This window comes from Onychostruthus taczanowskii, unplaced genomic scaffold, assembly GCF_017590055.1.
Source record: "Onychostruthus taczanowskii isolate IOZ18803 unplaced genomic scaffold, ASM1759005v1 scaffold11, whole genome shotgun sequence".
Lineage (NCBI taxonomy): Eukaryota > Metazoa > Chordata > Aves > Passeriformes > Passeridae > Onychostruthus > Onychostruthus taczanowskii.
The window spans coordinates 9415186-9440051 of NW_024497629.1; the positions used below are offsets into that span (position 1 = coordinate 9415186).

At 37.1% G+C, this 24866-nt stretch overlaps 1 protein-coding gene across 1 annotated transcript in view; it reads right to left on the bottom strand.

The window, feature by feature from the left end:
• ASAP2 (ArfGAP with SH3 domain, ankyrin repeat and PH domain 2) overlaps window positions 1-24866 on the bottom strand; it is an 83077-nt gene that overhangs the window by 45195 nt on the left and 13016 nt on the right. The window contains exons 2-5 of the mRNA XM_041421544.1: window positions 18829-18901; window positions 14834-14979; window positions 6106-6180; window positions 4521-4570 (exon numbers count right to left, since the gene is read on the bottom strand). Of these exons, the coding sequence (XP_041277478.1) occupies window positions 4521-4570; window positions 6106-6180; window positions 14834-14979; window positions 18829-18901 (344 nt within the window). The remainder of the gene's footprint in view (window positions 1-4520; window positions 4571-6105; window positions 6181-14833; window positions 14980-18828; window positions 18902-24866) is intronic.

Genomic DNA, 24866 nt, shown 5'->3' on the forward strand with positions numbered 1-24866 from the left:
AGCACTTGCGTTTCTTCACAGTAACGTATTGTTAATGCCTGGATCTTAAAATGCCATAAGCACATTCAAACAACTTGTTCTCTTCACTCAGTTGTATAAAAAAGACCTCATGCCCAGTTTTTAAAAGGAGAATGGCAAAGGAGAGGTAATCAGCCTTCGCAAAAATAGGTCACTAGTTTCCATTAAACCTTTACATTTCATAGCATGAGCACAACACTTGTTAAAGAAGACTTCTGAAGATAATAGACATTTACAGGCCCCAAAATAAGACAACTCTCTTTTTAAAAAGTATTATTTTTTTTCTTTTCCGGAAAATCAGGTTTATGTCCAAAATACAGATATATTCAGCTAAAAAAAATTTGTGAATAATATGCTTCAGTAAGTTCATGTTTCTATTTCCTGTGTAAAATTGACACAAAGTCTTTACCTCGGAATCTACCACAACAGGACCGACCAAACTGAAGCATGTGGGTGATATCTGGCTCAGCGCCTTGCTGAATCCGATCTGCCTGCTGGGAGAATGAGCAGTTTTTATGACACGTGTACTCCTTCCCCATATGGTCCCCCGGCACGCCTGCCATTAGTGTTTAAGTACACAGGGGAAAGCAACTGCCTCGTAACAAGAAGAGCCCAGCCTGAAGCAGCTCTCCCAAAGGACACAGACCAGTCCTGCTGCGCTGCTCTGGTGGCATCTCCCAGCTCTTATGTGGGAAACAACATCTGTAACTGAGGTCCCATCAGAAATGCACTGCTTTAAGGCTTTAAAAACATTTTAAAATCTTTATGGTTCCAACTGAGTCATGTTAATGATTGGTGGTGAGAAAGTATAAATTATTCATGAATGCCACCTCAGGATAGTCCCAATTTTTGACTGAAGTAGGTTTGCATGAAGCTATAGGTTGCTTTCTCCTCATACTACCTTACACAAGAGCAGCCCCAGGGTACAGAGAAATAGGGCTCCAACTTCCCTCTTTTACTTCAGCTAAGGTGATCCTGAGGAAAATAGTCTGAGAAGTTAGGTGGCTCCAGAGCAAAGGAGGTGCATAGTAATCAACAATGATGGATGGTGATACAAGATCATCAGAAAGGATCTTAGCATCTCTCTCCCAAACAAGAACTAGATACATAGGAATTTTTAAACACACCTAAGTACAGAGAGAGGTTGAATATCAAAACTTGTTATGGGAATAAAGCAAAGCAGATGCAATTTTTAAATTAACTTCCTTTCTTTTCAAATATGTCACACTTGGGTATATTTGCACCCAAGAGGTTATCACAAAGGTGCAAGGAAGAGAGATGAGATAGTGTGATAAATAAGCTTAAAATTTTTCCTTATAAAGACAGCAATCAATATGAAAACTATCACTTCTCAACAGACTACAAAAACACCAATGCATTATCGGGCACGTAGCTTCACAGGTCTGTACTTGTGACTAGGAAATGCAGATGAACAATATGATGTTAAGCATATGATACAGAGGCATGTGCAGAAAAAGAGCAGCCTAGCAGCCTTGAATAGATTGTTAACCAAAAGGGAAAAGGAAAAGAAAGAAAAAAAAAGGGGGGAAGAATTTTAAAAAGAGTTATTCACATGTTAGAAGAAATCTCTGGAAAAGACAGCTCACTAAGCACACACACCTAGAACTGGTTTTAGGCAGAATTCAAACAAGGAGTTATCTAAAGTAACAGACTGAAGACAGCTGAGCAAACCTCTGGCTATCAGCACCTACATCCACCATTCTCATTCTACTCTAGCAACACAAGCTGTAGGTGAGACTGAGGTTACCTCTCCCCATTCCTTTGTCCTTTTTATTGAAGCAGAGAGCATGAAGATGCCACAACAAAACCCCCAAAATCTGCAATTAAGACTTCTTGAGGTGATTCTGCATCCACCCACTGCCACAGATGATCAAAACACACAGCTATAAGGAAGTTTAGATTCATTCAGAACAGCCACAGAATGAAAAGAGTTATTTTCTTAAGAAACCTCAGCAGCATGTATAATAGCAACCCAGAGAAACCTCACTGTTTTCCTATGTCAAAAAATTAGTATGAGAAAAAAGATGACCTGAACAAATTCAAGCTCAAATTAATATTCTCATCATGTGTTGAAAATCACACTATTAAAATTCTCACCTCCAGTTTTTAAAGACAAATGCTCCATAATGACAGGTCGTAACATTTCAATTTATTTGGGAACTGATCTTATGTCCAAGAGGTCTGACAAATTCCACGGTCCTACAGGGTCTCAGGGTAGTTCCAAGACTGAATTTAACTCAACAATACCATGGAAAACTGGTCTGCTCCTCAGTATAAGCAACACAGCTTGTATCGAAAAACAATATTCCCTAACTGCCCACCTTATGCCACGAAAAGTAATTTCCACTGTTGTAGAACAGCCTAAAAAAAAAAAAAAAAGCAAAAAAAGAGCAGCTCATTATTTGAAAGAATTGTCTTGTACACAGAATTCCCAGGCTCCCTATCCTGAGCCTCAAGCAGATGATCCTTTGGTCTTCATCAAAGTCAAGGAGTCCAACAGACTGGATTAAGAGCTTAAAACTTCAAAATATTGATGTGGAGCTTTCATCTAACCACTTAAAAAACCACAGCACTCAGTAATTATACCAGCCCACCACTTAGAAATACCAGAAAAATAGTTCACGGATCTGAAAAATGTTCCTGATGAATGTGTGCTACCTTCAACTTTTGCATGTTGAATAACCTGACACATAAATGGCTTAGAAATGAGCATTGTCAAGTAGGTCTGCTTCATTCGTTAAAAAATCTTGCAGAAAGTAGAGATAACTGCGGAAAAGGAAACCCATTTCAGATCAAAATCCAAGTGTCTTACTTGAAAGCAAAGTCATGGAAAAGGTTTTCTAAAGGATAGCCAGTTGAAAGAAAAAGAAAGAAATCTCATTATATCATACAAGCAACAATGGATTCAATGCCACAGACAGAAAACACGTCGTCAGCATCACGTTTTCAGGTCCTGAATGACACAGCACACAAAATAAGATTTCCAACATGTCCATACCTCAAATGAAAATCCCCAAATATACAAACACATTTTCTAAGGGTATTTCTTACTTCTCAAGTATTTAATTAAATTAAATAACAACTGAAAATATTTCTGGTATATCTGACTCTGAAATGCCAGCTCTGATCAAGTACAAATGATTTACATCACTTCAACACACTCATCCTAGTGAATATTAGATCAGAAATCTAAAAGCACTGGAGGTCTTGGTCCAGTAGTAACATTCCTCTTGGTGTATGTCCCAGCAGTGCACAAATTTATTTCAAATTCTGCACATAAACTTTGTGGGTTGTCAGTATGAATAGTAACACACAAGTAAACAAGCTTCCAGATCCAGCAATCAAGCAGTGCTAGACAGCAGCAGACTAAAATATAGGACTATTATTTAAGGCCTGTCCTCAGAGATCAACTACTGCCATAGGCAATGATTAGAAATCTTAATTACTTCAATAGTCAATAACTGGTATGCACCAAATGACACTGCTTACCAGTGTCAGGACCATAAAACATTGGAGTGAACACAATCTTCTGTGGATTTAGAGTGTCAGACCAGAGGTTTATCGCAATATTTCAGAATGTCCTTTTATGAAAATCCAGGCAGTTTCAAAAACCAAAAGCCACAGAGGTCTTCCTCACAATTTGATGCTAGAAAGCAATAACTGGAACGTTCTCATTGTTATTCACAAAAGGAATAATGAAATTTAGCTAACTGGTTGCTTTTGTGGGTAAACCAGTTACAGGAATAATTTTTGAAGACTTCAAACAGACTAACTAAGTAGGCACCAGAGAATCATTGTAACTTTGTGCAATTAAAAAAAAAAAACAACATAAATGTTGCTAGATTTTCAGCCAGACTAGTTGACTGTGGATCTCCAAGTTATTTATGTTAAATAGTGTCATCATACTTGATTCTTCTGGACCTGTATCATCAGAGATGGTCTGATGCAAGGCAGCATTATTTCAGAAGAACAAAGACACTGGACATGTGACACAAAACTGATAGTCAATCCAGGTAATACTGTAATGTGGAATAAAACTCACTACAAAATTCTACTTCAGAGACTGTCACCTGTACTAATACAATTAACCTGGCCAGCCTTGGAAACAACTGTCCCTGATGCAGGACACTGAACCACTTAAGATTTACTAGGAACCAGAAATAAATTGTGTTTGATATTAGGTGTTGAGCTTTGTTGACTCATTCAATTTATTTAGCTAGATATAAAATTCCAGTTTTTATAAACTTATTTTATTGCTGTTTGTTTAAACAGTGTATCTGGTAACTCCAAACAAGTGGCTTATGCTAAGTGAGGTTAGATCCAGAACATAAGACACAACTCCCCAGCCTCAGATAGGTGTACATCCACTTCTAGTACATGCTGCAGCTGCTGAGAGCATCCAACCTCAGCATTAAGCATTATTAACCTCTACAGATTTCAGTTACATTTCGCTCTTAAATAAAAGTTTAAAAGATACATACACTTTTGTTTCATAGTCCTTCCAAGCTTTATCAAAGGGTTTTTTCAGGTCCTGTCAAGAAAAGAGAAAAAATAACAGCCAGCTATTTACATGAAAAATACTGTGGCTCTAACAATGAAGACACACCTTGGACCCTTGCAGTGCCTACTAGAATAAGGGACTTCACTCTTTCTTCTAAGGGGAGTGCAAAAGCAATCTCGCACATAGAATAATTGTACTGAATTGTACAGAGAATTAATACACTCATGTTTTTAAAAGCATCTCTAAGATGCTCTTTACTATGATTTTTATTGCTCCATTTTACTCCTTAAAAAGTATACCAACATGCTGTCCCAAGACCACGCTGTGCAATTAATCCAAGTAACTACTTTCTCATCATTCTATCTCTGCCTCTTCTGGTAAAAAGTCCCTGTCCCAAGGCTGCAGTATAGCCTTGGCTAAGAACTTGATTCATCACACTGAAGTTTAAAAAATTTGATTTTTCACTGACTTAATGGGAACAGTATAGACCTTATGGCTCAGCATAACTAATTCCGTGAGAATTCTGAATTACTTTTATTCCAAATGCCTTTATCTTCTTTCCTCTAAATAAGGTAATTTGGATAAAATTATCTTAACAAGTTGTAAAGTTATTTCACTGATGCCTAAAAATGCAAGAGCTGAAATTTTGATGAAGTTCAAGAGAACAGACAACTACAACTGTCAGACGCTGGAAAACTTTCCAACTACAGATTAGGAACTAATTCTTACATGTTAATTAATTATTGAGCCAATTATTAAATTAACTGAAGTAGCATTTGATTATATTCTCAAGGCAGAGGGGAAGCACTGTATTGTAATAAATGTATTTATTCTGACATAGAGAAAAACATGAGTGAAATGTGGTAAGCAAACAACACAAAGATAATATAAATAATCTATTTATCCTCCAGTAATTTACAGAAGCCATTTTTAGTCTATGTACACATTTTTCTTCTTCCTTCGATGTCCTAGAACAATAGCTGCCAGTCACTTCCTGTTTGCTCACTACTAAACAAAGCAAAAGCCAAGTAAGTTTGCCCGCCATAGGCTCTGAAATTTATCATAAACATATCATCATTTGAGTCTTAAGTTGCTGTTATTTCAAATAGGAAATGTCCTTGGGCCATAAACAAAGAGATTTCAGCTTCTTTAAAAAAAATATGCTCATACACTCTCATGTGTGTTTCTTAATAGTTCCAGGTAAGTTTAGAATGCTAAAAATCCTTAAAAATACAGTACTACCCTTAATGCAACTAAGTAAATATATGAATCTTACACCTCTTTCTCTGCTTATCTTCTGTATCTCAGACCTGCTTTTAAAGCTTCTCAAATGTTGTTTTGTATACATACTCAAGAACATGAGGTATGTGAATCCACAAACAGAAAGGATGACTTGATTCACAAAAAAACCCTCAAAATACAAACAAAAACCCCAAAGTTCTGTTTATTGAGCTAATACATTTCTTGAGAATCCTACACCTTCCAACACATAAGATCAATACACTTGCTAAATGTATCTACTGTACCAACAACAGTCCTATATATTAATAGGAGGAAAGACATACCCCTTTCACTCCCTTCAGGTCTCCCTTCAGCAAACTGTCCAATGGAAAAGTGATTATGTTGTTCATATTCTGAATCTGTAACAAGAAAATTACACCAAATCAGTTAATATATTTAGACACAGAACATAAACTGTCTTAATACACACATTTCAGAAAGTTTCACAAGGAAATATTACATATTATTTTCCTGTCCCTGCCTTATGGAGATGTTTATCAGCATAGCCAGTAATCAAAGATGGAAGCAACACAAGTTAATTAAACTCACTCTGGAAACACTATAACCCAAACCAGCAGGAAACCTCCAGAACTACTCCTGATTATAAATATCTCATCCCACAGTGTCTGCAAAATAAGACCACTAATTTTTACATTGCCTTATTTCCCCATTTAAATTCTATGAAAAGAACCATTTAATTTCTAAGCACTGATAATTTTAAGTTCATGAGCATATTTTACATTAACCTTTTTTACTTTCCAGCCTCTTCAGACCTATTCCATAAAGCACATTTGCTACTCTCCCAATACATGGCATTTTACTCTGACAGAAGTTATAAAGACAAAAAATGCTGGCCTGTAAAATAGCCACCATTCCAATATTTTCCATTTGTTTTTAAAAAGCAATACATCTGCCTTATTTATCTCACGCAAACTTTGAAATAAGAATTTAATGAAGTCTTTAGTATGTAAGTAATTCAAGAGAAAATAAGTACTTCAAGAAGATAAAATTATTTCAAATTAAGACAGTGGTAAAATAATCACGGTTTTTGTTAAGTATTTGTATGATAATATTTTAGGAAGTAAAAAGAACCAAGAAAGACTGTAGGAATAAGACAGCTAGGAAAAGATTGTATATCAACTCCTTTATGATTCAGGGAAAACATTCAAGGTATGGATCATAATATCTAGGCAGAGAGTTTAAACTGTAACTATTCAAAAGGATTTGTTGCTCTGAGGAGCAACCCCCAAAATACTTTAGAATAACACAAACACAAAAAAAATCAGAATAAATTTTGCAGCAGTTCATTGAAAGCTGCCCTTGCATGAGTTACTTCTTTTTTTGGTATTTTACAGTGTTTTTTTAAAATGGGATTTTTTTTCAAGAAGCTCTGAAATCCTGACATGAAGATGGATTTCAAATGTTCCAGTTACAGAAAGAACTTTGCGTCATGTAGGAACAAATGCTTTTATTTCTTCAGGAATTATTTCAGGGGAATCAAAGTCCCCTTTAGTGTAACCCATCCAGAGGTGAAAGAATACTAAAATTTCAAGGAAGAAATATTTCCAATTATGGATGCTTCAGTCTACCCAGAATTGTAAAATACAAAACATTATCACCCTGTAGTTACTTGGTGGCCTCACTAGAACAGAGTCCATGATACATAACAGTTGTTGTTAAAACAAACCAGCAAAGCCCCACTGTCCCCACCTTTCCTCGTCAAAGAAACTACCTTACTGCTTTTACTTGAAATTTCAGCCACCAGTCAAAGTGAATCTTCATCAGTTTTAATGGTTACACAGATTGTCTCTGCATGAAAAAGCTAAAGAAACACAGAAAATCTGGTCTTTCAAACTCTTAACACAAATCATATTTCCCCTCCTCCACCCTACTTTTTCTCCTGCCCAACAAGCTGCAGGACCCAGTCACAGCCCTTCAGAATAAACAAGTTATATTTCAGCTCTGTACTGGGGCCATTTTTCTTAAGTACTTCCTGTAAAAATTGAATTAGCAGCATGCACACATGCTTAGCTGGCAGTGCTGGAGACCATCCACCCCCCAGACCTCAGCAGTACTACCTCATTCATGTATCAGCACAACCACTCCCAAAGGTAACAAAATTAGGTCACAGATACAGGGGATAAGTGCAAAGGTTTAAACTGCACAATACCTACATTAAAAAACCCCAAAACTTCTAGAAGCTGCAAGTGCACATCCAGAATGGTTATTCAGGTGGAAAAGAGGTCTCTTTCAAGATAGTTTCCCACATGAGGTTTTCTACTTTGTTATTCTATTTTATGAGTATGATGTAGTCAAGTGTCTAACTTAAGGATTAATACTTTCACATTTAATTATTCTTCAAATTCAGTAGACAGGAATAAAGAAGAAAGCATTTCTCAACAGCAGACTCAAGACAACTGATTTTTCTTCAAGCCATAAAAAAATAAACCATCTGAAGTATTATCCCAAACATACTCATGTGTAAACAATAATCAGACTCCAAAATAGTTATGGATATTTGCTTGAATTTCACACCATGAGGCCTGGAGTCCAAAGCAACTTTAAAAAAAAAAACAAAAACAAAACCAAAAAAACAGGACAAAACCTCTACATTTTTTTAAAAAGTTTAGAGAATGTTTGCCTATTCAAATTAATTCCTTCTGTGTGCTATCACCTGTACATTACCATCAGTCTATTGTATTCCCAATGCTCCTATTCTATTTGTAACAAAACTAAACATACATAATGCATGAACTTGTCATTATTAACCCAGTTAGATGAATCATACTCCCTCATATTTATAAGTCAGCAAGCAATATACAGATGAAAGATCTTACATGTTTTTGCTCTCTTTCTTGAGAAGCATAAGCTGAACTATCTAAAAATATAGACCCATTTTTGGCATACAGAGAAGCACTAATATGTGCAGCTCCTACTCTGTGTGCAGAGCACAAGGAGCTAGAACATATGCAATGGACTCTACATTTTGATGACTTTATGTTTTAAAATGAGCTTTAAAAAAATACACCAAGATGCAAGAAAGCTTTACAGAAATTAACATCATCCCGTCTCAGAGGAACACCAGCAAATTTCACATGGTTAAAAAACAAAGAAAGGAAAAAAAAAAATTTGACCTTGTTTCCACTTCCAACTTTGCTGCTTTGGCACTTGCAGTTTTCCTCTGACAGTTTCCAACAAGATGACAGTGTAAAAAATTAAAACTTCCTAAGCTGGAGAAGGCTCAGAGAAGAAGTGGCAGGGGAGAGAGCACATAAACAAAACACATAGCTGCCAGAAGTGCTGGTAGAGGCAACAAGCAAGCCAGCATTTGTAAAGGGGAGAGTTGTTCAAGTGGTTTAAAGGCCTATGGTTAAACATTTAAACTCACTGCCAGCCCTCATTTGCCAGCCCTCCTGATTACTTTAACATAAAGCTCTTTTCCATAAAAGCTTTGTATACTGGTGCCCATAGTACTTCTGTAGATTTTGTCTGCTAAATCCAAGCAAAAAGGAAAAAAAAGCCTTTTCAGTATACTTCAGAAGTTAAATACTTGTCTTAACATGCAGAACTTAAAACTTTTTCAGTTTAAACTAAAATGCAGGCAGTTGAGCAGTATGTCTCCTATTGCCATTACTAAACCTTAGATGCAGTCTGTGTACTTGGCTGTGGGCTTCTCAACCATCAGTGAGCTTGTGTGTGTGCAGGTGATGGCAGTACTGCCGGCTGACAAATCATTATTTAAGTTATTTTCTATTTTTTATGGCAAGTGCTATTGGATTTAATAGTTTCCAATAATTTTCCTAGTGACATGAGCTTTAGTAGGACAAGGCCAATCAACACAGCAGGGAGAAAGTGGAAATCAGAGCATCCACAGATGCTCTGATGAGCACTGTACAGATGAAACACTGTTTGTCTGAACTTTAAGATTTAGCATCTATCCCCAAAACTTCAGAAAAATGTGTAACAAAGACTGGTGGCACAAACTTTCATCTTTGCACTATGTCTTCCCCTCGCATACAAGGACACAGTGCTGTCCTTCCTCTGTCCTCACCTCCTTTCCCCTGCAGCATGTGGCTGAGCTGGGACATCACCCACCACCCACTATGCCACAGGGAAAATGACTCCAGAAGAACAGGAGCTGAGCACCACTAAGTGCCCACATGGAGCTGCTGGCACAGCTGCCTAGAAAAATGCCTTCACACAAGATACCAAGTGTAGCCACCATGGACTACTCAGAATCAGCCCCATGATTAGCACCAATATGCAAACTACAGACTGGAAACTTCTCTATTAGGAAGTATTTCACAGGAAATCTGAAAAGCATAAAAAGAAGAGCTGCAAAAGAAAAGGAAGGAAGAAGCTTGGGGTTATTCTAGCCCTTCTTCCTTGCCAGTGGAGAACTCCAGAGTGCACATTTTCTAACCTAGGTTGAAAGACCTAAGTGGTAGGCTTCTATCACTTCCTCTGGGACGCTTCACCTAATATTTTCAGAGTGAGATTCCATTTATACACAATTTATTATTTTCCTCCTCCACAATCAAGAGTTATCTGTGAAGTAAACATTCTTCTAAACTTTCTTCATAAATCTAGCTATTGAAGCCCTAATAATGTTTTATTACTGTCCTCTGAATTTCCTCCAGTTGGATCAATACCCTTTGGCAAAAAAATAAAGATTTGACTCCAGGTGGAGCTGAATCCATTATTACATCTTGGTTTATATCTCCACAAGCATAAATCAAAGAGTACCCTTTTTTTAACTCACACTGTTAGCCAAGTTTTCCTCAGGTGTACTGGTGAAAAACTGAAAGCTCACAACCTAAATCATTAAGCTCCACATATAATACTCCAATCTCAAACATGTACACCTGTAGAGTTTTCTCATGTACTTCAGCAAGTCCTTGTAAACAAAAATATGTTTGCGAAGGTTCAGGCATCAAACATTGTGTTTTAACGCCTTGGTCTAAACAAAGAAAATTCTGGGCATAAATTTTTTTAGTTCATTACACAATACAGAAAAGATAATTCCTTCAGTTTTGCCGTTACCTTTTACAGTTAAGCAAATTTTCTTTCTTCTTACATTTAAAAAAGTAAGTAAAGCGAGAGCATATGGTCAGAAAAATACCACTGCTGTTCTTCCATTTTTTCTGACTAAAACTCCAAGGATTATTAATAAAAATTAGAATCTCTTAGTTCCAGCTATCTTCCACAGAGTGGAAATATCAGATCCACTCCTCTCAATGCAGCTTGTTTAATTATCTTTAAATTTATATAAATGAAAAATAAAGGAAAAAAGTAAGTATAACAGCAACAAATAGAGAAAATGGTACTTGTTAAATAGCTACTTCATTTTCACAGATCAAACCCCATTTCAAGGACTGTTGACAAAAATGCACAGCTAGAGTTTATTTCTTCTCAGTGCAGCAATTTAATAGGATTTAAAGGAGAAAATATTTAAAATGCAAACATATTGCAATGAGCCTTTCCTTGTCCTAACATTTTTCATATGAAGACTCACACCTTTATCCCTTGGCACTATACCTAAGAAGGAATAATAATTAACACTATAAGCAAGTACCATACAGACCTTACCCAGCTGGGAGCACCTCCTACTCTAGTGGGTGGTCCAAGTCTATTAGGAATTAGGTTGCCATCAACAAGCAGTATTGTGCTTGCCACTAAATGTAGTATGTTATCTCTGAAAATGGCATCTAGTATTTTCAGATCTCTCACTACCAAAAAGACAAACTGATTGCTCAATCTTCTTAAAAAAAAAAGAAGTTGAAAAAAAACCTTTTAAGTTTATATCAGAGATTTGGCAAGAGAAAATAGTTGCACAGTATGTATCACAAAGTGATCCAAATAATGCAAACTGGGGTAGAATGGCTAAAATGAGTGGTTACAAGGATCTTGTACACATTAAATACAAATTCACTTCTTGAAGATGCATTTATAAATCCCTTCAAAAGTGAAGAAAAACTACAAAGGTTGGGGTGGTTTTTTTTTAAATTTTATGCACTATTTGAAAGTGCACACATGAAAGCAGCATAGCAAACTTATAAAAACCTCAAGACCTAAACCTTAACTTGAATAGTAAATATGCAGGTTTTAGGATTAAAAACAAAAACACTTCAGCTGTTATTGAAATAATTTAAAACACTGATGCCTTGATAAGGCCATAAAAACTTCAAAGCCTTTTGGGAAACTTTAAAAATTGTTAGGGAAAGCAAGCACCTGAAACTCCAGTTAAAGCAGAACAGCTTTATAATGGCTTTCCTCTACCTTGTTTAAGTTTAAGGAAAATCTGTGTGCTGAAGCACTGTAGAGCTACAGCTCTAAATGCCGTCCAGGCCAAGAGCTGACAGAACACATCAGCCTCTAGAAACAAAAGTAAAATATATGACAAAGCAAAACTTGACAGTAGCCCTAAAGCCTTGCCAGTGTTAATAGCTTTGGCATCTGTTCCAGTCTGAACATGTCCTCTCACTTCCTTGCACATTCCCCATCCACTTCAGTTAAAATCTTCTGTGGAAATTCAGCACCGTGTGAAACTCCAGAGATAGGTCTATTTAAAGAGTACCTTTCAGAATGTTTTTTCAACAGTAGCAGGTTGCATGGCCCCAGCTACATTTCTGATGAAAATATTTACAACCAAAACATGTGGAGTGCTACAAGGAAACACCAGAAGAGAAGAATGCTTTTAATATCATTATGATGAGAGCATTCAGAGTTGGACACATCACCTCATTATGAGAATGCACATATGGCTATAACTTAAACAAAATACACCCCAAATTTCCTGTAGAAATTTTTATACTGGTCAATACCCTTTTAACCTTCTAGAAAACTGGACCTCAAACACTGAATTTATGAAAAGATTTTCAAAGTGACCAGTTACTAAAAATTTTTTCTAGTGGCATTAACTTCTAATAGGCAAAGCTATATAAGGCTATAATTTTTCATTATTCCAGATTTCTTTTTCATAAATGTGGCAGATACAAACAATAATGAAGTTCATGTCTTTTTTTTCATATGTATTTCTTTCTGGAGGAAACTATTTTCCTATTGAGACACCAAATTCAAGGTTTCCTTTGCTAGTCAGGAAAAAACAAAAAGCTTCAAACCTCAAAAATATGAGACATATTAGGAAGGAGCAGAACTTTACAGAGACCTGCTCTTCACCAGACAGTAATAAAGAGAGAAGGTGCCTATGCTACTGCAATATTAAAAAAAAGAAATTGCATTCATGCCTATGCAAAATTATTCTTCCCTTCAAAAACATAGTAAATAAGAACCACAAAACTGAGAAAAACTACAGACTTAGCTACTCTCTTATGACAGAGCCTCTTCTTATACACACAAACTGAAGCAAAAGGACATAGCTGCTACTAAAAAAAAAACAATACACAGCAAAAAACCCTACAAATATTCCTTGGAGAAGACACACAAAACACTTAGGTAGATAACAAGAGGTAACAAAAACATGCATTCCAACTTCCCATAGATACTTATTTTGTGGTTTTCCTTTCCAAAGTGTGGAAGAAAAATTATTATTATGAGAAACATTTTGCAAAGATAGTAGTTTCTGGTTTTAAGAGAACAAATAGCTAAGATTTTTGGTAAAAAAGCAACACCTTCCAGCCTTCAGAAGTGTTCTTGAAATGTAATACATTGAAAGATTTTTCTGAGGAGGGGGTGTAGCTTTTAGCAGATTGCTTTTTAAAACCACTTAAACATCACATTTCCCAGATCCATTTGCATAATGAATTCATCATACTGCAATTAATATATGATAGAGAGGGGGTTTTAGTCAACAGAAGGTATCAATTAGAAGACCCATTCAATTTTCCTTTCCATAGGAGCTGCCTGCCTCTGTATGAGAGATTTGGGATAACTGACTCACACTGAATCAGGATGCCTCTTCTGATACATAATCTCAGATAGTATTTGCACATCCAGAGAAGTTCAAATCAATATAACCAATATGCAATACATTTCATTGTTGACAAATACATTTGTGGCTATATTCATCAGTGTCATGATTGGGTAAAAAGACAGGACAACATCAGAGAGTGAATGGAACTGGTCTAAATCCCATCAGCTGGAAACATTCCCCAAAGAAGTGATTATGACCAGCTGGCTGCAAACTACCGACATTTGGTCTAGACTCACAAAAGCATTTGATGTGTCTTCATGCCATTGATTTCAGCAGACAAAGACTTTTAAATGCTCCTGGGAATCTGGGTCATTTCCCTTTCCTAGCCCCTGGTATAAGAGTTCTGTGAATTCAAGTAAATTTGGTACTTAAGATAGGGGAGAGCTCTAGCTCGTAGGATGTAATCTGAATCTGCCCTTTTTGCACCCTCTGATTAATGTGAAATTGAGGCTGAAAATTCTCCATTTATAATTAAAAATCCAGTTCTTCCATTTGGCTCCATCCCATTTGGCTCACCAAAGAGGCTTTTAAGACTTACTGGCTTCAGCTGTAGCATTGGTCCCCAATGGACGCTACTGTTGTTTTAGCATTTTGCTTGATTTTTGTTTCCCTGACTCACTTCCCTGAGAAGCAAAAATATTTTCTGCCAGGGCCACTAAAATCTCCCTTCACAAATACAAATGGAAAGTGGGAAAGTAAAGTAAAACATTGTGATCACACAGTATATCAAGTTGGGTTTTGCTGGTTTCACAATTTAAAGCAAATTGAGATGTGTGTTTTATAATGCATGTTATAACTACTTATTGTGGGAAGCTTTTAGGTGTGAGAAATGTTGGAAGAGGGGGATTTGTTGTGGTTTTATGTTGTGGTGGTGTCTTTTATGGTTTCTTTGGTTTGGGTTGAGTTTTGACTTCAGCAAGGGGAAAACCTAGCACATGAGATGTTTTCATAAGCTGAGAATTTTTTAAGAACAGTGGTTGCTAAAACACAAATTCTCTTCAATATGAAGAGCTGTTATAATTCCAAAATACAGCCTTTGGCTTTAAAATTCCAACATGTTTTTCTTAAGTAATTCTTACCAAATTTTTGAAGAGTGCAGTTAATTCCTTTGTAAACACAGAAAATTTTAAAAACGCTGTTCCCAAATCTGGGTCATCCCTGCAAACACAGTTGCCACCAAACTTCTCCAGTGCTTGTGTATACTGTTCTTCATTTTCCACATGAGCTTCAAAAAGAGCAAAACACAAAGATATCATCGTCAGATAAAAGGTTATTGAAATCACAATTTATGGGGCTTTAAAAAAAAAGCTTTCCAGAGTTATTGCTAAAAATGTTTACTCGATACAAAAACCAGTCATTATTTACACTTTAACACTGATATGCCAGAAGTATGACATACCTCATTCTGGTTTGCATGTACCCATTCACATGTAAAAATGACAACGTGCCAAGACAAGACAAACATCTGACACCCTAGAAAGAGCCAGAAATAATACTTCTGCACCATATACAGAGACATCACAACAACTCCCAACTCCTATAATGAACTTTTAGATTTTAATATTTTATTAACACTTTCTTATTTTAACTGTGTGCTATTATGTTCTACCGTGTGCTGAAAAAGAAGCAGAGGAGCTAAAGTGTGCTGGCAGAGTCTTGGATCGCTACCACAGAAAGCAATAGATCAAATATTCTTGGGTTATCCTAGGAAAAAGGACTACAAAACATGTTACAGAGGACAAAACCACATCTATGTTAGTTCTCCAATTCAGGGCAGCAGTGGGGTTCTGAAGCAAATCCTTGCAATCTGCATTTACCACAGGCCAGCTCAGTTCTGAAAGCAGTTCTGGTTCATGACAACCAGACTCCCTTCTGAAACAACAAAACCAGAAGCTTTGCCCCAGAAGTCATCCAGTGGTCCTGGGCTACACCAGGACAATTAAAGCAGCACACATCTAACATCAATGTTCAGAAAGCTTTGAGCTGTACATGTTGGGGGGTTATTCAGCCCAGGACATGAGAGGAAATCCAGGCATAAAATAAATTCAAGTATAAAGGAAATCTGAGAGTCTTAACTACTTTGCCCAAGTCACCAGGTTACTTGCCTATATAGACAGGCATAAAAAGTCCCTTTGTCAAAAGTCAATTTGACCTGTGGAAGAAAACAGAAAGTTTTCCTGAACTCGAGTTTAGTGACCATGTCATGCTTGAGCATGTGGACAAAGCACACAAAGTTGGCACCTGAGAAAGCTAACATTGCCTATTTCTTATTCTAGCTGTGGACAATTTCTAAAGCTTCAAAGGAAGTCAGGGAAAAAAAACACAAACTCCACACCCTAGAAAACAAATTATGCATTAATAAGGACAAAGACTGTCTTGTTCATTATATGAGACCAGCATAAATCCTGAAGATTATTTAGAGAGGATTAATCTGTTTAAACAAGCAATGATTCCGTTTCATTTCAAGCCCATTTTTACACATAAATACACTTAATATCCAAAGGATTTTTGGTATACTGTCCTTTTCCAAATTTCAGTGAATTGGTTATATAACCTGTTCAATAAACTTATCATGCTCCAGACTAAAAACAAACCTGTCTGTTCATGTGTCCTATCTGGAACACCATTCAAGAACTTTTTTTCTCAAAAAGCAAAAAATTTTATCTAATTTCCAATATATGAAACTAAAACCCTATGCTGTAGTGGTATAACACCATGTAATTAAAGACTGACATAATGTACAGAATGGGTGTTACACAAACAGCATTAATTCTACAAGTCTTTAGCTTGAGCACTTGAATTTGCAGCCTGTGACAGATAGTTTGCAGATAGCTATTAAATTTAAAAACTGAGTATTAGCACTGAAAGTTACTTATTTTCCTCAGCATCAACAGCAAGGGCTGAGCACTTACCAAAATTTTTGCTGTAGGATGAAGTAAGGATGCTCAACTAATTCTATTGTGTGACATATATACACCTGAACAAGCTTCCAATGAACTGGCACAGGCAGCAAAAATGAGGATGTGGCAGGTCACAGCTCCTTTAGATCTCACATCTACCCAGTAAAGTGAATTATTTCCACACTGCTTTCTGCATTTTTGCTGCTTCCTGCATCCAGCTTAGCTTACATGAACCCAGGTGAGAGAAGAGGTCAGGCCACAATTCCTACAGCAAAAAGAGCAAGGTGCCCCTGCATGAAAGCAAGGTGAAAAGGCTGCTACCATTAGGTGTTATGGTTAGATGTGCAACCAGTAGCTGAGCCATGCAGACTTTTTACCTTAGGAAACAAGCACGGCACCCATTCCACACAGCATCCCCAGGAGTCTTCTATTCCCCAGCATCCTGGGGACTGTTCTGGATTCTGAGACATTCCCCAGAATGCTGATGGCAGTTTATTGCAACAGTACTAGTAACTGAGCTGATACCCCCCAAATGCTTCTGAAGAACACAAAAATCTACTTTTCTGATGGAACCCTCCAAAATACTCTTCCTGTCCTATGGTGTTTTCCTGACAAATTTTAAAAGTTTCTCTACAAATAAAAGGTATGAAATAAAAAAAAGAAATCTGATCCAGTTTTGAGGGTTTATAGGCTTTCTTTAAGTAAAAACCCAAGCTATGTACAAACTGGGAGTCACTATGTAAGCCTTAATAAAAAAGACAAAACATTATTTTATTATAACATTATTAACTATTTAGGGAACCTATGCTAAAAATCCAGTCACTGCGCTCTTCTGAGTGTAGGACCATGGGCTTTGTTTTGTTAAAAGAAACCCCAGGGGCTGACAAGTGGCTTGGTTAGTGATGGTTCTGCTGGTGGAAGATAAAAGCCTCCAAACCTTTCTTGTCAAGATTGCGTGGGCAGCACAAATTTAAAATGTGGGCAAGGTACTGGTTTTATGCAAAGACTAGTGATTTGCAACAATGTTCTAACAGGTACTCTGATTATGAGGCATAGTCAAGCACTCTAGAATATTTTTTTTTTAAAAACTCAAAAGCCAAAAAAACCCAGCCAAGCAAGAAAAAGAAGAGAAGAAAGGATGCCAAATCAATGAAACAGCTCCTAATGAATCTTAAACTGAACCCTCCACAATCCAAAGATAACAGCTTTATTACATTCAACAAGGAACTTCCTTTCAATTACTGGAGATGAATTATACCACAACAGCAGCTCTTGTTCCAACCTTGTCTGAACACCAACATGGCCACAAGTTCTGTCAAGTACCGGTGGCTCTCCAAGGTTGACAGGCCTATCTATTCTGCATTTAATATAGGTTTTGTTATCTCTACTTGCTATGAACTGCACAATGAGAACAAAAGCCAACCAAATGCCTTTTCTTATCCGCAAAAACAAATGCTATTTCTTATTCACAAAATGCTGCTGATCCACAAAAACAAAAGCTTCAATTATTTTTTCACAGAAGATCAACATACACAATTCTAAGAGATTGGCATACATTTAAAAATGCATGCAGCAATAGTTCTTTATATTTTATACAGCATTGTGTGAAAAACATCTGACTTTTTACATCATGACAATAAAAAGTTGCATCTCATCAGCTTCATCTTGTCATGAAGTTCTCAACATACATAAGTGGAAGCCACCAGGGAGACTGAAGTTTCACAAAGCAGTAGAGCCAATGTAGCTTCTTATTGCTGCCAAAGAGTAATTTCACCCCCCACTGCCTTGATGATACACATGGCCCTACCACTTCAGGTGCTCATCTAATCCCAATTAAGTTGATCTCACTGCATATGCAGCTTTATACAAGCTTAAAAACTCATCTAGGGATCTGCCAAGCAGCAAGCGTGACAGAAGGAGCAAGGAGCCCACACCCAGTGGAAAGAGGAGAGCACAGCTTTACCACCTGGTACCAGCATGGCAGCAAGAGAGGTTTAACTACCCCACAACATCTCATCCTTACTGAGTTCATGATCAAACAACTAGTTCAGGATTGCCATTTAAAATGCACATATCTCTCTTCTCAGAGTTACCTCTTTCTGATTCAGTATGACATCTGACTGTTTAAATCTTCTAATTTCACCAATACAAACTAATAGGAATTATGTACTTACCCAGACCAGATAAGTTTATGGCTTTGACAGATTTCTTCATTTTATAGAGAACAGTTCGGTCAACATCCAGAGCCTAAAAAAAGAGAAAAATGTAATAGTGGATTGTCCTCTGGCAAATTTCTACCCTGGAAACCTGCTGTAGTTACAACTATTACATAGTTATCTTTATTTCCATAATTAATAAATTACTTGCTATTTGCTTCCACCCCTATCCATACAACCTATTCTGTCCCCTTGCCCAAAAAACACCCACTCCATCTTTGGCTGGGGACCAGCATCATGTAAACTCAGCAGGAAACAATTTACACAGTATCATCTTTCCATGCTAAATTATTAAAGAAGCTTAAAACAGTTCTCACCCATCATATATTCTGATGTTGCTGAAGAAATGAGACATATCACTTCCTTAGGCAGAATATTGAAAGTGGAATTTAATTTCAGTTTTCCTGGATAATTTAGTTAATTGCTTTCTCAACTACATGAACTTTCTATCTGTTATGCTGAGCAAAATAAATTGCACATCTCTCAAATATCGTTCACACAGTTTAACTAGGCTAAGCTTTCCCCAACACTATATAAAATTCGAGTTTAAATCTTGTCCAGAATGCTCAAGCACTTACAATCAATTTGTTTCAAAGAAAGAAGTAAAAGCAGGTAATCATTTTGCTTACTGAAGTGAAATAGGAGCACACTCAAAAATGGGCAATTGTTCCAGAAGGGAGAAGCAGAATGACGGTTATACAAATTAATTTTTTTTAAAAGTTGTGAAACTTGAAGAAAATATATGTTTCAGAGATGGGGTATCTTTAGACCCCACTGAAAAACAATACTGAACACTACAAATTGTATTATGCCAAGAGATGTTTACCATGATAGATGATAAAGCAAAGAAAACCTACCAAATTTATTCCAGTTTTCATTCAAAACATTTCAACAAATCGCAGCAGCTACACATGTGACAAACCATTGTTTTATGCAGAAAAGTCAGCCCCCAGGAGTCTATCCAATTATTTTAACACAGTGAATTAAAAAAGAAATATTAAGCCCCCTGATTCTGTGAGTATTCTTAAACTGAATCTATTTAGACCACAAATAGCTGAACAAAATCTTCACAGCATTCCATGGTATGCAAACCAACCAATTCAGACCATGCCTTAACATTAATGGTTACAGTGTCATGGTACTGCTATATCCATTGGAGGTTTTACCTCCAGCATCTTTATAGTTCAGACCTGAAATATATCAGCAGGAAAAGTGCACAGGCCTTTTCACCTGGAATTCTGAAGTACAGAGGAAGGGGAAAATAAAACAATCTAAGCAAGCCCATAAAAGCCATGCCAGATCTGTTCACTCTCTTCAGCAATTTGAATTCCATCTACTACAAGTCTGTATCTAGTGTGATCTCCAAGGTTAGATTAGTCACCTGTTTGGATGGGAGTACATGAAGTGAATTCCCTCATTGTATATTCAGTGATTTCTAAAAATAACCTTGGGAGAACACCTTCCAATCAGCTGAATACAGAGGAATTATTTCATTGATGACTGCATCAAAGGGCAATCATCCTCTTGGAGTAGAAATGAAAGGAATGTCTCCAACTACAAGCAATATGAGCAACAGTACAAAGAGAAGGCTGACAGCCAGAGACTTAAAATATACAAATTCAATTCTCAGCCAAGTCTTAGATTTGTGTGTGCAACTGAGAAAATTTAAATCTCTGCAGCTTATTTTGTGGAAGATAATTCTTAAGGAAGAAAAATGTCAGAAGGATACATGCATGGGATTAATTGTATTCCCGTGGTCAGGGATCCAGACATCTATGGATTCACAAAATCCTCTGGCCCAAGACTGCCTCAGTCAGAAAGCACAAACTCCCACAAGGAAAAAGCCTCAAATCCGCTTCCTCAACTAAAGTCATCGTTTTGGTTTGAAATGTCTCTCAACCAACTTCCACTTTCACCAGGATCAGGCAGCAGAGGAACAAACCCACAAGGCACAGCACAACCAGAGTCCAACAGAAATGGCAGCTAATGCCCCTAATACACCAGTGACAACTCAAGCATCAACCCATTTCAGACAGCTGGTCCACATAAAAATTAAAAACAAAGGATAATGGGGAAAATATCCCACTGGCAGTACCAAGGACAACACAACAAGCAAAACCTAAAACCTTAATGTGTTGAAACTGTACAGGTCAGGCTTTCTTGGGTCCTCTCTTCATCCCCTGCCTGTCTTTTCAGCTGTGTCAGTGCAAAGCTGTACCTGAACCTTAACAAACTGCTACTAGACACTGGGGGGAAACATCAGTTCTGGAATGCTTTCCAAACAGGAAACAAAGGATAACAAATATCTAGCCATTTGAAGAGGGACCTGGATACATTTATGAAATACAATTACTATGTTTCCAACAGTGGTACTATAACTACACTTGCTGTTGTGGGAAGTTTTGTCAGTTCCTCCCTTCCTCGGTGCAATCTTCTCGTAGTGTGTGACATTTAAGAGTGCCTACGTGTGCCTACAATGGGTAAAATACTGAAAAGCTTTGCGTCTTTAATACTATTTTTCACTGTTGCTTACAGACTAAAAAATAGAGAGGAAGACTTTGCCTTTGTTTAATCAAGCAGCATTGGTGTTTATTCACATCTAGGGTTTCAAAGGAGTCATTTCAGGACAAAACATGAAAATGTCAGCTCCTTGTCTTTAGTGTTGTTCTTCATATTTCCTTGTCCTTTTCTTTGTCCACATTTTAGCACTGGGAAATCAGCTCAAATCCAGCTGTAGCTTCACAACGGTTCTCAAGCTTCTGCTTGTTTCATAAATATACACACACTGTACCAATGCACACACATGCACCAAAATGCATCCTAATTCAACTTGGTGCATTCTCAGTAGTTTCAGGAGCAGGACATTTTAAAATGGTTTTGGATGTTGCATATACTAGTGTTTCTTTTTGTTCACTTGAAAATGCCCAGTAAACTCCTGAACCAGAAGAAAAGTGACCATGTATTTCACATGGTGGGATCAGTTTGTCCTCTCAGGTAACGTTTCTAGTTTAGCCTTAAACATCTCTGTTGTAAGACTGCTTATTTTAGCATCTGTTTCAGCACAACTGAGACTATGAGGCCATATAAATAATTTTCATAGTCCCACTCAGCTTCTATGATGAGCACTCAGACTGATCTATTGTTAAAAACAGTAAATACAGCTTTGACTTAAGGGGGGGGGAGGGGAAATTCTCTACAGTACATAAGACGTCACGTTACTGTGGAAATGGTGTAATGCACGTGAACTGGAATCGAAACTCCAAAGTGACCTTCTTGAGTGTGTCCTTGTCTGTGAAATCTTTTTTCCAAACACAGTATTTATGTCTTCTGTTCATTTACTTTCATGTGATTTCTGATGGCAATCTGATGAACCATTTTTAAGGTAAATTACTTTCTAGTCAGAAGTATACTAGGGAGAGGAACAAGCATATCACAATCAAAGGCAGATTTTCAAAGGAACACAGGACAGGGGACTCAAGCTACCAATGATTAGTAGCAAAGCTTTTTTCCACATGTAGGAACAAGGTCCAGTTTCACTTGCCAAAGGCCAATTTCTATTTTCACTGCTTCAAAGGTTTTTACTTTGAACAGTAAAATGTGCCAACTAATTAGAACCAAATCCATCTTACCAGGAAGAAATCAGTCTGAGATTACTGAAACATCCTAAAATGCTATTATACATCCTACTCTGTATGCTTCATTCTAATTATTATTATTATTAATAATAATAGTTCTGCTTAAGTCTGTTTCACATTGCCTAGAAAGATTTAAGCCCACCAGGGTTTGCAATTTTCAAACATTTAATTGTGCTGCTTCCCCACCAAAAAACTCAGAAAATAAAAAGATTGGCATCAATCCCCAAATCTATATTATCTAAATAGATCTGTGCAATATAGATGGCTGGCGTAAAAGATGAATGTATTATTTGCTCTCTTCAGTGGAGAGAGGAGAAACAACTGTTCTATTATTAGCATATTTAACTGGGGGAGGAAAAAAAGCAGGAAGACAGAAACTCCGAAACTGAACATCCCAGAGATGATTTTGGCACCTTTTACAGAGCCAAAGGGTATGGGGAAAACCAGGGCAGTAGCAGCATAAGTGGAGAGTCCCCAGACTCTAGTGGTTCATTAAACATCTTTTGTGCCAAACTTACAGCAGAAGTCTGTGTCTTTGTCTTATACAAGTGTCCTCACACCAGCGTCTTTTTTATTTGTGGCCCAGAATATAATTAATTCTCTGTGAAGGAATAGAAAAACAGCCATACTGGATCAGACCAACACTGCATTTAAGCTGATATCCTCTATCAGGAGCAGCCAACAGCAGATGTTCGGGGCAGCAAGCAAGGAAAAGCACGTACACATCCTTCCCCAGGATAATCTCCCAGTTTCCAGCAATGAGTTTAAAAACAAACGACTGAGATACTCTCAACCATAAACACTACATAGCCCAACAGGCTATTCTCAAGAGAAACAAGCCCAACTTTTCTCATTCCAGACAAGGGAAAGAAAAAAAACTAAACCTGACATGGGAAGTAGGGACAGAGGAAGAGGAAGGAGTTGGCCATCACCTTTACTTTACTTTGCATTTAACACAGTTCAAAATCTCTAACACATTCCTTCCTTCTTACCCACAGCAGCTTCCTTTTGGAAAGTGTAAAAGTAACTATTTCACATTTTCACCTATTTGGATGGGGTTTTGCTGAAAGTATTCATAGAACTGGATCTGAATTTGAGGAAAGTCTCAAGATTACCATTTTGTCAAATAAATGCTTGGAAGTACTGCTAAAGCAGTAAAAATTTTTGGGAAATAAATCTTGTGTCATTAGAAAAATCCTGGAGTCAGGAACATATGTGTTCTCTATAATGAGCATCTAACTGACAAATATACAAAAAATATTAACACACTGATATTTGATCTATTATACACAGTTATCTTAACACTATTTCTTTAAAACAAAATCAGATCTCACTCTTAATTTTAGCAATTTGCTTTAAAACATTGGTCTACTCAACAGTCATAAATCCTGCACTTCATCCATTCCAGTATTTCAGAATAAGTAATAATGCCAGAGGCTGCTGCAGATGCTGAACACATATAGGAACATCCTTCCCAAAAACAAAAGGGCACAGGAAGAAACTTGGTCAGTTAAGGAAAAGAGAGGCAATCAAGTAGTTATTGTAGAGACAGCAAAACAAGACAAGGTTCTTGTGCCTCACTGGACTGGTCTTGTTTAAAAATTAACAACAGCAAATTTTTTTATACTTGTATCCAAGAACCACAATAGTTTGGCTTTCCTCGTGTATCTTTACAGGCAATCTGATATTTGCTGTAATTAATCCTTGCTGACTCAAAAGATCAGAGATATCCACAGACATTCTGTCTCAGCTTGTTATTTTTCTACTAGAAATGAACTGTCAACACTGCTGGCTTCAATCCACTTTTCTGTTAGAGAGGGTGGTAAAAAAACTTCCCAAATTATGTTATCCCTCTTCAGAATCCTCTTTCCATTCTCCTACTCTTATATCATTTCCTCCTTCAATGTATTAGTTTCTTTTCTAAACCCTCTCCAGTTTCCTTCCACTGATCACCTTGCATATTCGCAGAGGAACTGATACAAAGGGTGGAAAAAAACCCTTACAGACAGAGTCTGGGGCAAGGCATTGTAGCTTCTGAATGGATCCTAGAACAACAGTAATTTAAAGACACTTTAATTTGGGGCAATTACTTTACTTGGAGCAGTAGCTATGTGAAAAACTGCAGTAGCTATGACAGTTAATTTGTATAAATGAGCTCTTTGCTGTGAGACCTGTCAGCTAAATAGAGTGAAGGTTCAGAGACAAACCTGCAAAAAAAGGACAGAGTTTATGGCAGAATAATCTCTGAAAGGTCCCTTTCCACAAAAGCATTGTTTCTCCAGCATCTGGGTTCGTGGTTCTTGAGGGCCCGATGCCAAGGCAATCTGTTTAAACAAGCACTGGTGTATTTGGCAGAAGAAT